The 15,252-nt window shown below is 38.3% G+C and overlaps 1 protein-coding gene across 8 annotated transcripts in view; it reads left to right on the forward strand.

Annotated features, from left to right (window-relative positions):
• The first annotated feature begins 310 nt into the window (after positions 1-310).
• Positions 311-15,252, forward strand: part of CACNA2D1 (calcium voltage-gated channel auxiliary subunit alpha2delta 1) — a 364,493-nt gene continuing 349,551 nt past the window's right edge. For 7 of the 8 annotated variants that reach the window (XM_074538781.1, XM_074538782.1, XM_074538785.1 and 4 more), the window contains exon 1: positions 312-902. In XM_074538781.1, the coding sequence (XP_074394882.1) occupies positions 808-902 (95 nt within the window). In that variant the 5' untranslated portion in view covers positions 312-807. Of the gene's footprint in view, positions 903-15,252 lie in introns of all 8 variants that reach the window. The other variant, XM_074538787.1, reaches the window with a different exon arrangement.

Here is a 15,252-nt window from a genome sequence, read left to right on the forward strand (position 1 = left end):
CGGCGGCCGGGCCGGGCGGGCTCCGCGGGGAGGGAGAGCGGCGTTTACAGCTCCATCCATGAGACGCCGATTCAAATCGCAGCCCAGACTGGCGGCACACGGGCCGTGCCGAGAAGGGAGGAGGGGGCTGGAATTAAAACAAGGCACGAAGCGGTTTTAAAAATAGCGAGCGGGCTGCGCGGGGCGGGGCGGCAGCGCGGCCCCGGGGCGGCCCGGCCCGGAGTTGCCGGGAGCCTTGTATGGAGCGCGGCCGCCGCAGGGCCCGGCCCGCCCCCGCCGCTTTCCCCGCTGCCGGCAGCGAGCACAGGAGCGGCGGCGATCCGCCCGTCTGCAACTCCATCGCCTGCTTCCCTCCCTCTTCTCCCAGGAGCCGCCACCCCGCCCGCCTCTCTCCTCCTCTTTCTGCTCTGCAATCAGTGGAATAAATCAGGGAAGGACGCGCGCACACACACGCAGAGTGGGATCTGTTACAAAAGTAGCGCTGATGGCGGCGGATCGGATGGAGCTGGAGCTGCCGCTGGAGTAGCAGAGAGTGGAGTATCTCTCGCTCGCTCTCTTTTCTCTGTTTCGCCTCTTCTCCCACTCCACCCACAGATCTCCATCGTTTCTCCTCCTCCCCACCCTCGGCCGCGCTCCCGCTTTTCCGCGCATCTCTGGGCTGCGCCTCCTGCGAGGGGGCGGGTGGGGGGAGCGGAGGAGGCTTTAAAGAACCACGGCCCCCCCCTCACCGCCACACACCGTAATTGAATTTATTATTATTGCCGTCTCGCCGACTTGGGGAAGGGGGATCGATCTTCGATCAGGAAGATGGCTGCTGGCTGGCTGCTGGTCTTTATCCTGACACTTTTCCAGTCCGTGGTGATGAACCACTCCTCGGAGGGACCCTTCCCCTCGGCCACCACGTAAGTCCCAGTGGGGTCCGGGGGTCCGGGGCGGGGGCACGGCCGGAGCGGGGGCGCTCCTCGCCTCCAGAGATAGCGGCGATACAAAGGGGAATCAAGTTAGACCGGGCGGAAAGTGAAGATCGGGAAAAATTGTAGGTTTTCGGCAGCTTTTGTTTGGAAGAGTCAGGGTAGCCGAAGGTCCCGCCGGGGCGGTCGCGCTGGGGGAAGCTCCGGTGACGGCCGGCGGCGGGACTTTTGAGGTAAAGGCTCCGCAGCGGCTCCCAGATCCACCCCGTCAGGTCATCCTTGTGGAGAAGAAAGTTTCGAGTTACACAGAGTCCGCCCCTTCCTCCCACAGAGGTTATTCCAGCCCTGGATGGAGTTTCAACACTGTTTATAAAAAAACCCCTGAAAACTTTGGCGATTCGATGCAAATCCCCACGCACGGCGGATTTCGTTGCCTTTCCGCGGCCGGGAGCTCCGAGCCCCGGCTCCCTCCTGCCTGGCCGGGCTCGGGAATGCCGGGGCTCCACGGGATCCTGCCCGAAGGGGCTTTCACACACAGTTAAAGCCTCACAGCTGGAGATGTGTTTCCTTCAGCCTCGGCCTTGCAGATCGTCACTTCTCAGAAATATCTTGGCGAGAGCTGAGGGATGCTCGCGGTGCACGCAGCTCGGTGCCTTGCCTGGCCCTGAGATAGAAATCTTTAAAGCGCTGCAGAATTATTAGCATGAAAGTGTTGCCCAGAGCGGTGCAAAGATCAAATAATAATGATGCAATAAAAGGAAGCCAATGCGTATTGAAGATTCGCCTACAGATAGGAAAAAAAAAATCCACGAGAAAGCACTATGTGATCGTGTTTTCTTCCTTTTTCTTCTCTCTCACCTCATTATTTTTATATTCTTTTTGTTTGGTTGGTTTTTTGAAGCACTTACCTTAGTCCCCGAATCTGGGTTAAAGCTACCAGTAGGTAACTTTTAAGTGGATGACTCACTTTAATGCATTTTACATAAGAAAAACGGTGCTAATGGTATTCTTTCCTTATTGTTTAACGCCGGGTAGAATTTATTGGTGTCGCTCATCCTGGGCAGAAGGATGCGTTGCAGTAATTACCAGCAATGCATTTTCACCAATTAGTACTGCTGGTAGGTTGTTATAATTGGATTCAGTTCTGAGTATCGGCTCCATTATGAAGGACTCAAAGGGATGCTCGCACGGTTAAATGAAAGGAATACAAAGATATGATAGAAGATACTAAGTGTATCTTTGTAAGTTGAATAAAAACAGTCTTCCATTGTAGGGAAAATTATCTTTTAAAACATTCTCGTGTTGCAGCGTATAAATATGTGCCACGTAGAAGCAAGTGTAGCAAAATACAAACAAACCCAGGGCTTTTTAATTCATTGTTTTCTTGTGTTTGAGCTCCCGTATTTATGTTTTTTTGAGCTCTGATATTTACGGTTTCTCATTGAGCTGCTAAGGTTATCATGCACAACTAATTACAATTTATCTTCTATGTGGGTTTTTCTGGGTTTAAAAGAAAGAAAAGTAGAACCCAGTGAAATCAAAAGAAAATAATATTGAAAGAATATATATTTTTTCAAATAGAAGTCCAGATTGCTTTTTAACATAAAAATATGTGATATTCTTTTAAAACTGGTTTTGTTTCCCCATCTTTTTTTGCTAATTTCCTTCCGAATTGACCTTTATTGACAGTCATGATAATAGAAATTGACAACAGTGAAACATATAACTATAACTATATCCATGATAAAATAATTCAGAATATATTAGTCATCAACATTTCATGTTCTGCACATTCTACTTGCTGTTTGCTCTTTTTTTCTCATTGCTATTCCCCTGAAATACTGCAGAAATAATCTGTAGAGACTGTGCATCCCTCACAGTACTGTTTCTCCTTTGAAATAGCATCAAAGTGCAAGCAAGGCTTAGTTTGTTTAGAAGGCAGCACACAACAGGTTGATGCAGGGAGAGCTGCTTAGCAAAAAGTAATGATGTAACAGGTGAAGGAGAAAACATTTGTTCTATTCTTTTTTTAAGACTTGACAGCAGTGTTTCACTTCTTACTAAAAATTACAAATGGGGAAGAACAATGAGAAGTGACGCAAATGCTCTTAATGTTAAAGATATTATATATTAAGAATATTAAAAATAGAAATAAAAAAAAACATGGGAGAGGAGAATAAAGGAAAGAATGGATATGAATAATTGAAGAACTGGAGGTTTGCTGGTATTCTGTGCTTAGCTACCTGCTTTCTCCCCATTATTTTTAGTCTGTTTTTTCTCTTAGTGAAAAAGTTGGTTCTGAGGAAGCAGGATTTCCTAGCTGTTGTGTGAAAAATGTGCATATTCAGGGCTGTAGAGTATATGGTTTCTTCTACAACTTATTATTGTACAATCACTTTTCCTTCAGTCATCTGTTTCTTCTGCATTAATAAATATTTTAACATGTGCTTTTACTAAAACATTCCATAGTCACAATCACCAATATAATATTATAGAGGTATGTCGTATTCTTAGCAAGAAATGCTGAAGGTTTATGCAATGCCTGTGTAAATAGAATCTCAGTAATTTGATTAATTTTAATTCTTGGATAAGACAAAAAGGCCCTGGTATGTTTATACAGCAATATATAGAGAATTTCAGGTGCAGGTTTGTGTTGTATGAAATGGTAGCATTAATTTTTCATTGGAAATCTGTGCAGGTTTGCATTCCTTGCTTCCAGTGTTGAAATATTTCACTGCAAATACTGAAGACTGTCCTTTAGTGAACTATTAAAGTCTAGTAGTAATTGTGTCTTGATCTGAGCCATAAGGCTTAGCTGCTGATTGATGCATATTGCATTCCAGTTAAATGTATCATATTAGCTGTGCCATGTGTTAGGGATCTGTTTGTTGGTACAAGATACCCTGGTCTTACTTTTAACACCGCAACTCCAAGTCCTTTAATTACACCTGCAACACAGCAGATATTTGGATGAGAATATTGTATATAGTACTCCTGGCACTATACCAGTACTATCACATTATGCAAAGCACTTCTTTTTTGTAGCCATATATATTTATTATCTGTACAGACTTCAGAAAAAACATGCTGTTAAATATAGAATGTTTGTATGTTGCCTGATAATGATAGTAGAAATCTCAGTTTATTTCTCTTCTTTTCTCTGTACTGCATCAAGAAAGATAGTCTTAAGTTTAAGTATATCTTGTAATTCCTGAGTATCCTTTTGGCACAGCATGTGTTCATATTGTTACTGATAGTGAGTAACGTACTACATAAAGATACACATTCTCCTTTCTGATAATAAGCCTGTTTGCACAGATTTAAAAAGAAAAAAAAACCCCAAACTGAGCATATTTTAATTTTTATAAAGCTACAAATGAAGCCTTTCAAAATCAATGGAACTGTTTCTGTAATTACTGCATCACTGTGGGTATATCTTCATGTCTTTTCTTTTTATTCCCCTCTAATTTTCCTCTGCCATTCCTTTTCTCTCTTTCCTTTATCTTTTAACATTTTTTTCCTCCTCAGTTATTTGTTCTGTATGTATGTATTACATTAAATATTAAATTCAGGACAGATCTGCCACTTACATAATTGGGTGTAAAACATTGGTGGGTAAAGATAATATAAAAATAGTATATATATGAACATATATCTGTATGTATGCAGACAGGACATTTTTAGAAAAGAAGCTGTGTATTCCCAGTTTTTACTTGCATGAATCATCTTTACTGTTTTGGTGTCATTAGGACAGCTCAGGGAAGTCTATATGAGTCATATGAATTAAAGCTTGCACAACTGGGACATTCATATTTTTGGCTTCCTCACATGGACCTAACAAGTGTAGGTCCTGCTGAGAATGTGCCTGGGCTTGGGCTCAGCATCATTTTCTGTGTGGCACCAGTGACCAAAGGTTGAGGCATGACATTTATGATGTTTTCTTTTCATCTGTTTCTACTGTCAGTCTTGGGGATTTTGAGACCTCTCATATGCATAAAATCCCATTTATAGCTTATAGTCTGTGATAGAAGAATGCCAGTTTAGCTGCTGATGTTAATTAGAAAAGACTGCTGTATTAACGGATTATAAAATATCAGGCTCTTTCTCATTTGAAATTTGTTTTTTTTTCAAACTACTTAAAAATATTCACTATTAGGAAAGAAATAAAGTACTGAAGTATACCTTCATATGAGTGAATTGGAAGGAGAGCCAGAGGATGTAGTCTACTTAGAATCAGGGAAGTGCAATATCACCTCTTAGTGTTTTCTCAGCACATCTCTATGCTGAGCATTATGCAAGATGCTCAAACCCACGGATATTTTAAAGAATGTTGTTCCAATCCATTCTTCTAGTGGAAACATAGAATAAGTGTGAAACAGCTTGTTGATTGGTGGTGTTTATTTTGGTGTTTTGGTGGGGGTTTTTTTGCTTGTTTTCTTTTTTCATTTTTTTTTAATGTTCTTGTAAATATGGTGGTGATAAATGCAAATTATTTGGATTCACAAAGCATTTTTCTGTTTCACATATTTTATAATGTAAATTGTGAAGGGCAATTTCTTTGTTTATTTTCCTCCTAGGTATTTATGCTAGAGCTTCAGAATGAGCAAATTCTATAGATTTACATTTTATTAAGTATGAAAATTCAGCTGAAAGCATCAAAATAGATCCTAATAATAAAAGATGAAATTTCATTGAAATAAATCAGCATTGTAGAGGTTCTTGCCATCTTTCATTTTGCAGTGATGCTATTTTCAGAACTGCATTGCTCATACCCTGCAAAATGATTTTATCCAAGAATTCAGCTGCTAGAAAGAGAGCTGGAGCTTGGCAGCACATTAGCCTGAAATGTATTCATTGTTAAATAGAAGGCCTGTTATACAGATCTTAAAAATATTTATCTAGCAGAGCACTTTAAACTGATGGAAGCATGGTCAAATTCTTGCTGCTTGAATGTTTTGTAACAAAGAAACAACCCAGAGTCTTGTTGTCCACTGGCAAGTGACATGGTTGTGCCTTTTCCTTTCTTGCCTTCTGCGAGAATCTCATGTCCAAGGTAGTGTTATCTCCTAGACCAATATTTGATTTAAACTTTTGTGAGATAGGCATTGCAGTTTAGAATCATTTTAGTAGAGAAAAATGACTCATTCTCTATGTTGCTGACCATGGTAGAAGTAGAATTGAGCCCAGACTGTTTTGTGCTTCTTTGCAGCAGTACCCGGGCTTCTGATCCCCTTTGCTGAAGCTTCACGTTGTGTTTAGAGTGCTCATAAGGACCTTTGTGACAAAAGGTGATATTTTTGCTGGCAGAATTTTTTTTTTCTAGTGCCTTGTTAACAAATTTCCTTTAATAGAAGAAAAAAGTTACCAGAAAACAACCCTGGAATAAAATTAGTAGACCATCGCCACAGTTGATAAAGCCAGAGGCCATAATTAATTTACAGATGTTGAATCAGACTTCTTGATAGAAAGAATGACAGCAGTGTTCTGGTAAAAAACCAAAAAACAACAGAGCTAGCACCTTGTAGTACAGAGCAATAACTGCATTTGTGCCCCCAGCCCTGGGCAGTGTCTCTGTGTTCTGTCTTAGATCGATCGCTCTTGGCCCATTCCTGCATCAGCTTTTTCATTATCCCTACAGCTGCTGCAAGACAGGTATCAATGAATATTTAAATTATTTGCATTTGAAATTACAGTTCTGATTTATCTCTCTTGCAGAGTCTATTAAAGAGCCTGATCCCACTCAAGTTTCCTCAAACATGCGTAGGGCAATTCTCTGTTCTGTAGGATCAGACCATGAGCTGAGTTTTGCATCAGTTGTGCCATTGCATACTTTAGCAAATTGGTCATTGTTTTTAGGGGGAGTTATGATTCTTGATTCTTCTTTCCTTCCTGATTTCAACTAGTAAGCAGAACTGGATTGAATATTGTTTGCAGAATATGACTTTTATGTTACACAGTACCTTGCAATGCACAGTAGTCCTGTGAAAATACATAACACTGCTAGTGAAATTACTGTCAACTGCACTTCTCCCTCAGTAATGGTCATGGGTTGTATCTTCTCAATTTAGGGCCAGACTGTGCTGCTTGTACTCTGGAATGAAGAGGTCCCATTGATAATCTCAGAGAAATCTGTGCAAGAGTGAAGATTTTCAAAATACACTTCAGCATTTTTAATAGCTAAAATTAATGACATGTGCCTGCAGCTATTCAGCTCAGGAGGGATTTTTCTTTTCCTTCTCCACTGCTTTCCAAACTATTTTTTGACCTACTCTGCTTCTAAGCAAACTCAGTGTTTCACACTTTCCTTCCTTCCCTCCTTCCTTTCAGACTTAGTAAGTTTTCAGGGTGAAATGTAAAATAGACTGTCTTTTTCAGCCACCCTGTGACAAGAGATGGCTCACTGTTTGGGAATGTTACACTAATGGTGGCAGGGAGAGGACCATGGTTTTTGCTTATGTCCATCCCTACAGCACCTTTCTCTGCATGCCAACAGCAAACTGATGACAAAGAGTGAATTTCTTCTCCTTGTATCATTTTTTCCTATTTATTTACAAAGTTTCTAACAAGTTTATGAAAATGATTGACATTATTTTGCATCAACAAATCAGCAAGCTTTTGCAGTTAATTACAGTAATTCAAAATCAGACTTATTTTTAATCTGAGGCAGGCCTGAAATAACCACAGAATGTGAATGTGAAGTTGTAGTATTGCTGACTATTACAAATAGTGATTTATTGGATTTTCACCCTCTTTAAATTACATTCTCACTCCCTCTCATTGAGAGCTGGGTAGGGTAAGAACTCCAGTCTGATTTTGTAACAGATATTCTACATAGTGATTTAAGAATTTTTATTTTTTGAAATTTCCTTTGTTTTTCCAGGACCATGAATGTTCATCCAGAAATGCAGAAAGAAGATGACTTTTTTAAAAATGTGTCCTATTGATTATATGAAAATTATAAGAATAATTTTTGTACAGCCTTTATTAGATGTATCATAGAGGTGCTTATTAGATTAGATTTTTCTCTGCATAAAATGCTTCAGTTGAAACCTGTGAGCAAAGTCTCTCAAATGTATTCATTATAATAAAATCTGGTTCGTTTTTGGCCTGATTTGAAAAGTAAGTAAGAACACAAAGGAGTTGCTGAGTCTGCAGTCTAGTTTTTGTAGAAATCAGATGATAAATTATATGTGAATTATTTAAAAGAGAAAAGCTAGACTTGATTCATCTAAACAATATTTGAACTGAAATGTTCCTATTTTCCCTGTGCATGTTCCCATCAGACTGGTCTTGAAGGTTAAAATGTTCCCCAGTGATATTTCTCCCACCTTTTACTTGGATTTTTATTATATTTTGATAGCATGGACTAAATATTCTTTCAGGTAGGCATAAAAATAAGGTTACAAAAGATCTGTGACTAAGGGTGGTGGCAATATTAAAACCTAAATCAAGTCATGCCACTGTTCCAAATTGTCACTGTTAATATCGTGCTGCATTTTTCTTTATACACTAAAGTAGATTTAAACAAACCAGTAAAAGGGAAGTTGTCTCCATTCTTGAAATGAGCAGAAATTTGCCACACTAGGTATATGTTGACTCTTGATTAGAAATTCCAACCTTTACCATAGGAGGGAACTGAGTCATGGGATCTGTTCTGTCAAAGATTGTTGAAGTGAAACATTTTGCAGTCCGAAATGGATGAATTGTATTATCAACACTGCAGAAAGGAGAAAAGTAATGAAAAAGAGATGACAGGAAGTATGAATTACAAAATTAGGGTTCTTATTATTCCTTCCCTGAGTCTTACGGGTCACTCCTGCGCATGTAGATCCAATGTCCCATGAGACCAGTCAAAATGTTGAGGGATAAGTACAGCAGTCCACTAAAAGGCAATTTTTAATTAATGATATTCTGATGTGGATTAGTGTTGAGAAAAATGGTTTATTTTGTAAATGGCTAAATGAAGCCTCACAGTAATCATTTTGCCCAGTGTGGATTGGGGTAGAAGTCTCTCTGGTAGAAGTCTTGTGTATCCTAAATACGGCCCTATACTAGAGGCAGTATAGGGAACTGGGGAATGCTCTGCCCCTAAAAATCTGTTTTGTGAATTTAATCCAGGAATGTGGTCGTTTCTTATGCAGATGTTTAAGCAAAAGTTCCTTTTTTTTTCAGTATATGGTTTTCTTGCAGTTGATTTAAGTAGAATAAAATATAATACATAATATACTATTCATTCATAAATAGAGTAGTTTCTGCAGAACTTACTGAAAATCCATTTTTTCTGTTAGCCTTACTTGTAATTTTAATATTATTTACCTATTGTAACAAGGGTGTAACAAACTTTTTAGATTTCTTTCAAAGATGGGTCAAAGTGAAGAATGATCCATGTAGGGATGGAAATCAAGTGTATTGAGCAATGAACCTTCTTGTGCCCTCATCTTCTGTTGAAAGAATCCCGTGTTTGGTTGATTAGCTGGGTGTCTGTAGGTTGGTTAGCTGTGTTAGTGTTTCCTAATAAAGGAAGTATTTCTTGATCTGACACTTTTCTTAGATTTTAATTCAATGGCGCCAATTTTGTAAAAAAAAGACAAAAAAGAGGCAGTATACATTAATTTATTTAATCATAAATATTCTTTTTTCTTTTTCTAGGATGTACATCCTGAATTGCGTGTACCGTGGCTGAGCTTTTTATAGTTAGGCTCCTCTCTTTAGTATTTTATGCCTTGCTTTATCTGCCTTGCCTTATTTCTCCAATTTTGTACCTTAGATTTCGATATTAATTTCTCTCAGTAAAGTAGGAAACTTCAGTATCTTACCATTTAGTCAGGCAAGGGTTTATTGTCAAGATTAATTTGTTAGCTAATGCCTCTAAAGCCTTCTGTAGTTGAAAAGTGTTGTTAAGCTGTTAAGCCTAATTTATTAAGATGTGTGTTTGCTATATTCCCACTTTACCTCAGAAACTTGCGTGGCCAATCCTTTCCTGGATGGATGATACCTCTGGTTTACCTGGTTCTCAAAGTGATTTTTTTTTTTAACAGAATCTTTGTAGAAAAGTCCCCATCATATCTGCTTCTTTTGGTAACTTGTGATCTGGAGATGTGGCAGAAGTTAATCCCCACGATCTGTGCTTCTTGGATGTACACAGATTGCAAAACATAAGCTGAACAGCATTTTTAGAAACTAAGAGGAGTCAGCAAAAATCTGCAGACAGCATGGTGAGGCGAAGCCAGCGTGGTGTGACTCACACCGGCACCGCGCGCTCGGTGCTCTCCATCGCCAGCCCTGCCAATTCCTTCCCACTGTGGGCATCACTGGGAGCCGGGGATCCTGCATCTTCTGAAATTTGTGCTGTGGATAGTTTGTAGTTGCAAAAGAGACAATAGTCAGATAAAAATACAGCAATACAGCGAGGGCTTGTGACACGAGCTCGTTAATGTGATCTGTTGCTTCTTTCACAGCACAGGCTTTTGCTGGTTTTGTTCCATTTCCAAAATGGAAATGACACCCAAATTGTCATCCTGCTTGAATCAATGTGTTTAATAAAGCAAGATGTCCTGTTTCTATAAGAAAGATGGTAAGAAAACTATACATTTTTTTCTGTTTGCAGACTAGTAGCACTAAGATGATCAGTAATCACTAATTACCTGACAATCACCAAGACTCTAAAGATTTCAAGCAGGAGTACCACAGATTTCAATGAAATTATTTTTGTTTGCTACAGCCAGTAGCAATAGAAGTGTAGTTCTTACCATTTTTTTGTTATTTACCAAGCCACTTTTGTTGCCTTAGCACATTCTTGATTAGATTTTTTTATGTGTTGTTAACATATTTTAGATTATGTGGTAGGCATATGAGCTGGGAGAGAATCACTAATACGTGCAGGAGCACATCTTAAGGAGATTTCACTGTATATATACACATGGGGAACAGCTTTGTGGTAATTGAAGGCAGAATCTGGTCTCTTTTGACTGATTAGAAATACATGAGGGATCTGTGCATGACTAAGAATATGTCTAGGATATACTGTAATGCCTTTGGAAATGGTTGGGTACCCAATTTCATCCTTCTTTCCACCAGTGTAATTTCAGCATAATGAGTATCAGTCCTGTATCATTTAAATCCTGAGTGCAAGGATGAATCCACATAAAATAATTTCTGATTAAACACATACAAGTTTCATTGCAACAGAATGAGTCATCACTGTCAAGGCCTGATTGTAAAAATTACATAAAATAAAATGTAATACATGGTTTTATTAGGCTTTGCAGAGGGGAATAGTAAGATATCCCAAGGAAACCATGTGTGATATCAGATGTGGTCATTTGTCTTCCTTTTAAATGATAAGCTCTGACACCCCTTCATTTTCTGTGCCCCACTGAGCAAGTGTCCATGTGAAAAAGAAGTTCTTAATGTGCTGGAGGGCACTGAGAAATGTTACCCCAGATTAGGAAGAAACATGATTTTATTAAATAAAAATGTGGAATTGTAAGGAAAAAATACTTTCCTTTTCAAAGTACTACAATGTCTAATAAAGTGCAGGTTTGCTCTAAGTGGCTTTCTGTGGAGGGACAGAATGTAAGAAAATAAAGATGGTGCAGAAGGCAGTCTCACCCCTGAGGAGTTGCAGCTGCACTGATCACCAAAGGTTAGGAACAGGCCTGCCCTTAACAGGCCACAGCTGTGTCCCATGAGATGACGAGTGCTACAAAAGAGTGGGTGAGCTGGGTGTGGAGAGAGTTGGAGTTTGTTGGCTACTTTGTGAAGGAGGAGTCAGTACTGTGAGGAACTGCCCATGAGAAATCACTGAGAAGGCGTGGAAGATCTACAATAAGAGGACAACAGCTTTCACAAATATACTTTTTTGCAGGTTTTTTTTAGTGGTTTTTTTTTCTTCTTAAACAATTTGTTCTAGAGCTTAATTTGAAATAGTAGGAATGATAGAAATAATTTAATGTAACCCCTCATTGTGTACAACCAAGTAATTAATTCATCCTTGGGTATGAAGTCTTGAGTTTTTGGATAATTAGAATTAAAATCAGCAAGAAAGGTAGAGAAAAACTTTATATTTGTTTCCAATGAAGCTGGCTTTACTCTGAGAAATGGTACTGATGCTTTATGGGGACATGAGGTGAAATTCTGCTATGGTGGCTGCTTTGCTATTAGGAGCACTTGGCCAGTGTCTTAACTTCTATATATGTTCCTTGTAGAGACACACTCTCTCAAAATCAGGATTAAAAGCACCCATCCCTTCCTTGCATGGCTGGTGAGAGTTTTGCTCAACAAACTATAAAGAATATTATAGTGGATGGAACATTAATTTGCTTGCAGGTATTTTGCTGATAGCATTTCCTCTCTTTCGTAAGTCCATTTATTGATAGAATAAAGTACTTTTATGGCCTGCATGGTAGTCTTGGACAAACATGCTCAGTTATTCTTGTAGGTATCCATGGTTCCACAAACACTTTGTGTATTCATTAGTGATGCTTTCAGCGTTGCAAATAAAGATTAAACATTGATGATTGAATATTTTGTTCCACACATCTCATGAACTGGGGCTCTATTTCTTTTTAGTGAATAGTGTTCTACTCAACAATTGTCCCATTACTCTCTGTGGGAATAATGTGCTTATAGAATAAAATGATGATTAATGTTTTTAAAAAATCCTTTAGAAAAACTCTTTTAAAAGTTTAAAGTAAGTTATCCAGTTTTAAAGCTTGAACACTTGAAAGCTAGGAATAGCAAGATAAGAAATTGCCTTAAGCCTAAATTGTTTTTCTTATAATATCTTCATTGTGATCCTGTCTTTATTTACAAAACCAACTGTATTTTTTTTTCTGGAAACCCCTTTCATTGAGACTATTACTCAAAATGCAAGCCCACTGTAAGACTGGGGGATTTTGAGGATAACTTTGGTAAAGCTGCAAAGGACATACCTTGTCTTTTGAAATGTAAAACTACTAGTAACAGTTGCCACTAAATGGAGAGAGTGTAGGAGCATCTGCCTTTGGGAACTTAAAGTAAACTATTAGCCAAAGCTGTTCTCTGAACTTAAAAGCTGTGATAGAGATATCCTAGTCAAAGAGGTATTTTGAGATGTTTGGATTTTTTGTATTGCTAGGGCCTTGTTTCACTGCTGAAAGAGAATGCTGGTTGCTGCCATGTTTTATATGATGTGTGACCTCAGTAATTGGTACAGACTCTCACTGGGCAGGAATTACTTTCTAGCTGGAATTTTTTCTGAAAATTAACAAACAGAAGTATCAGCAAGATAGTAGAGAAATACTTGCTGTTCTAGTTACCTATGTGGCAGAAAAAGTCCCAAACATCTCTTGTGTCTGGCTCTGTATTTTAATTGTGCAGTGATTTTTCTGAGCAGCCATATCCAGATTTAACCAATTTCAGTGTTTCATATGTTAGATTTCTTGTGTACCACATCCAGATTTCCTACACTGGTACTAAGGGATGTGTGTTTGGATGGAACTTACTCAAGGCTTTCTTAGTGGCCAAAAAGTTCACCTGTAAACCAGAATCATCTGCAATATCACTCAAAGGCTGCTTAAAATAGAGCTGTTCTTCATTACTTAGAATTAAACCTTCCTACAGTGTCTGCAAAGTAATAGATTAAACCATTTTTTCTTAATAGAAACCCCTCCAAAAAAACCAAAGATAAAAACACAGCAAAAAAACCGCACAAAATTTGGAGGATTTTAGATGTGTTTTACTCCAGTGTTCTTAAGCAAATATTTGCCAGGCAATTCTAGGCTGCATGAGGTACACAGTTTTGTTTGTTGCTGTGAAATTGAGTTTCTAATTCAACAGCAATTTAGACAGATTCAGTTTGTGGTTTGTTACTATGTGATTTGACACAGACACACACTCTCCATGCAACGTTTCTTTCACCTGGGAAAATTGGATAATGAACTAATGAAGGTTTTCTTGGCTGATAATGCTGCCTGTTTTCAGAGCGTAGCAATTACACAATCTTCCTAGCACTCAATGTCTATCTAAACAAAATCAATATAAAAATAAGGGCTATTTGCGGTGAAGTATCATTATTTTACGTGATTTGGGTAGTTCTCTGAGAGTCTGAAATGATGTTGAAATGATACAGTAAAGAAAAAAAATCTCAGGAACTTTAAAGCCAGCAATCTAAAGACCACCTGATTTTTCTCTCAGCTCAAGTAATTCACCACTGCTTGTTTGCCTCTGTACAAATGTAATACTTATCATTGCTGCTTACCTTTTCTTTTTAGAAGAAAAGCTCAATTCTATGCATCTCAAATCAAAACTTGATTTCAATTTACATGGTTTCAAAGTTGTAAATTGGGCTGGATTAAAGTTTCCAAACTGTTTATTTACAATAATACCACAGTTTTGAGGTCTGATTCTTTTTTATTCTTACCTAGTGTTCTCCTTCATCAGTGAATTCTTCAAAGGGGCATGGAGAATTGCTTGTACAATTTTTTGTAATATGCTAACTGCTGTTACATTTTTTGCTGTTACATATCAAAGCAGAATAAAGAACTGAGTTCTTATTGCTACTAAAATTATGAGGGTATATTCAGGCTATCAGCTACTTCATAGACTTTAGCTTCCAACTTAAGGTAAGGAAGATCCAGATTAAATATACAAAATGCCTTGACATTACAACTAAGTATCTTGTGGATTCATTCTCTAAAAGCTGTCGTGGTGCTTCTGAAATGTTAAGCTTCTAAATTTGTACTGAAGAGAAATCTGAAAGAGCAAAAGCTCTCTATTACTTAGGAGCTGGACAGTACTTTTTCCATTTCCCAACTTTTTTTATTTTCAACTGGTGTATTTTTAAAAAAGGAAGAAACTAAAAAGCTTTTCATTTTAAAGTTCACTTAAAAGGTGTAAGTATGGAATGGTGTCATAATATGAGATTAAATAAAATACTTCTACACTAGTTTTTCAGATTTTTTGATCAAGTACTGAATTAGCTGCTTGATCTGAAGAAAATATTACTAAATGATACTGATAAAACATTCCCTTGAAATATTTCAGGTCAGTTTGGACAGGGCTCTGTGCAACTTGTTCTACTTAAAGATGTCCCTGCCCATTCCAGGGAGTTGGATTAGATGACCTTAAAAGTTCCTTCTGACCCAGACTATTCTATTATTCTATGTTTTTTTTTACATTATTTCTGAATTCTTCTTTTAGTAGAAGATTTGTGGATTATTTTAAAGGCTTCTATAGATGTTATCTTTGTTGCCATTTTACTCCAGAGAAGCACGGTGATGTTACTAGCTTTCACTTTTGTCTTAGGTAATGCCTTTTAATGATCTTAAACTTGACCTTTTCCATTCTCATGCCATGGAAC

This window comes from Zonotrichia albicollis, chromosome 4, assembly GCF_047830755.1.
Source record: "Zonotrichia albicollis isolate bZonAlb1 chromosome 4, bZonAlb1.hap1, whole genome shotgun sequence".
Lineage (NCBI taxonomy): Eukaryota > Metazoa > Chordata > Aves > Passeriformes > Passerellidae > Zonotrichia > Zonotrichia albicollis.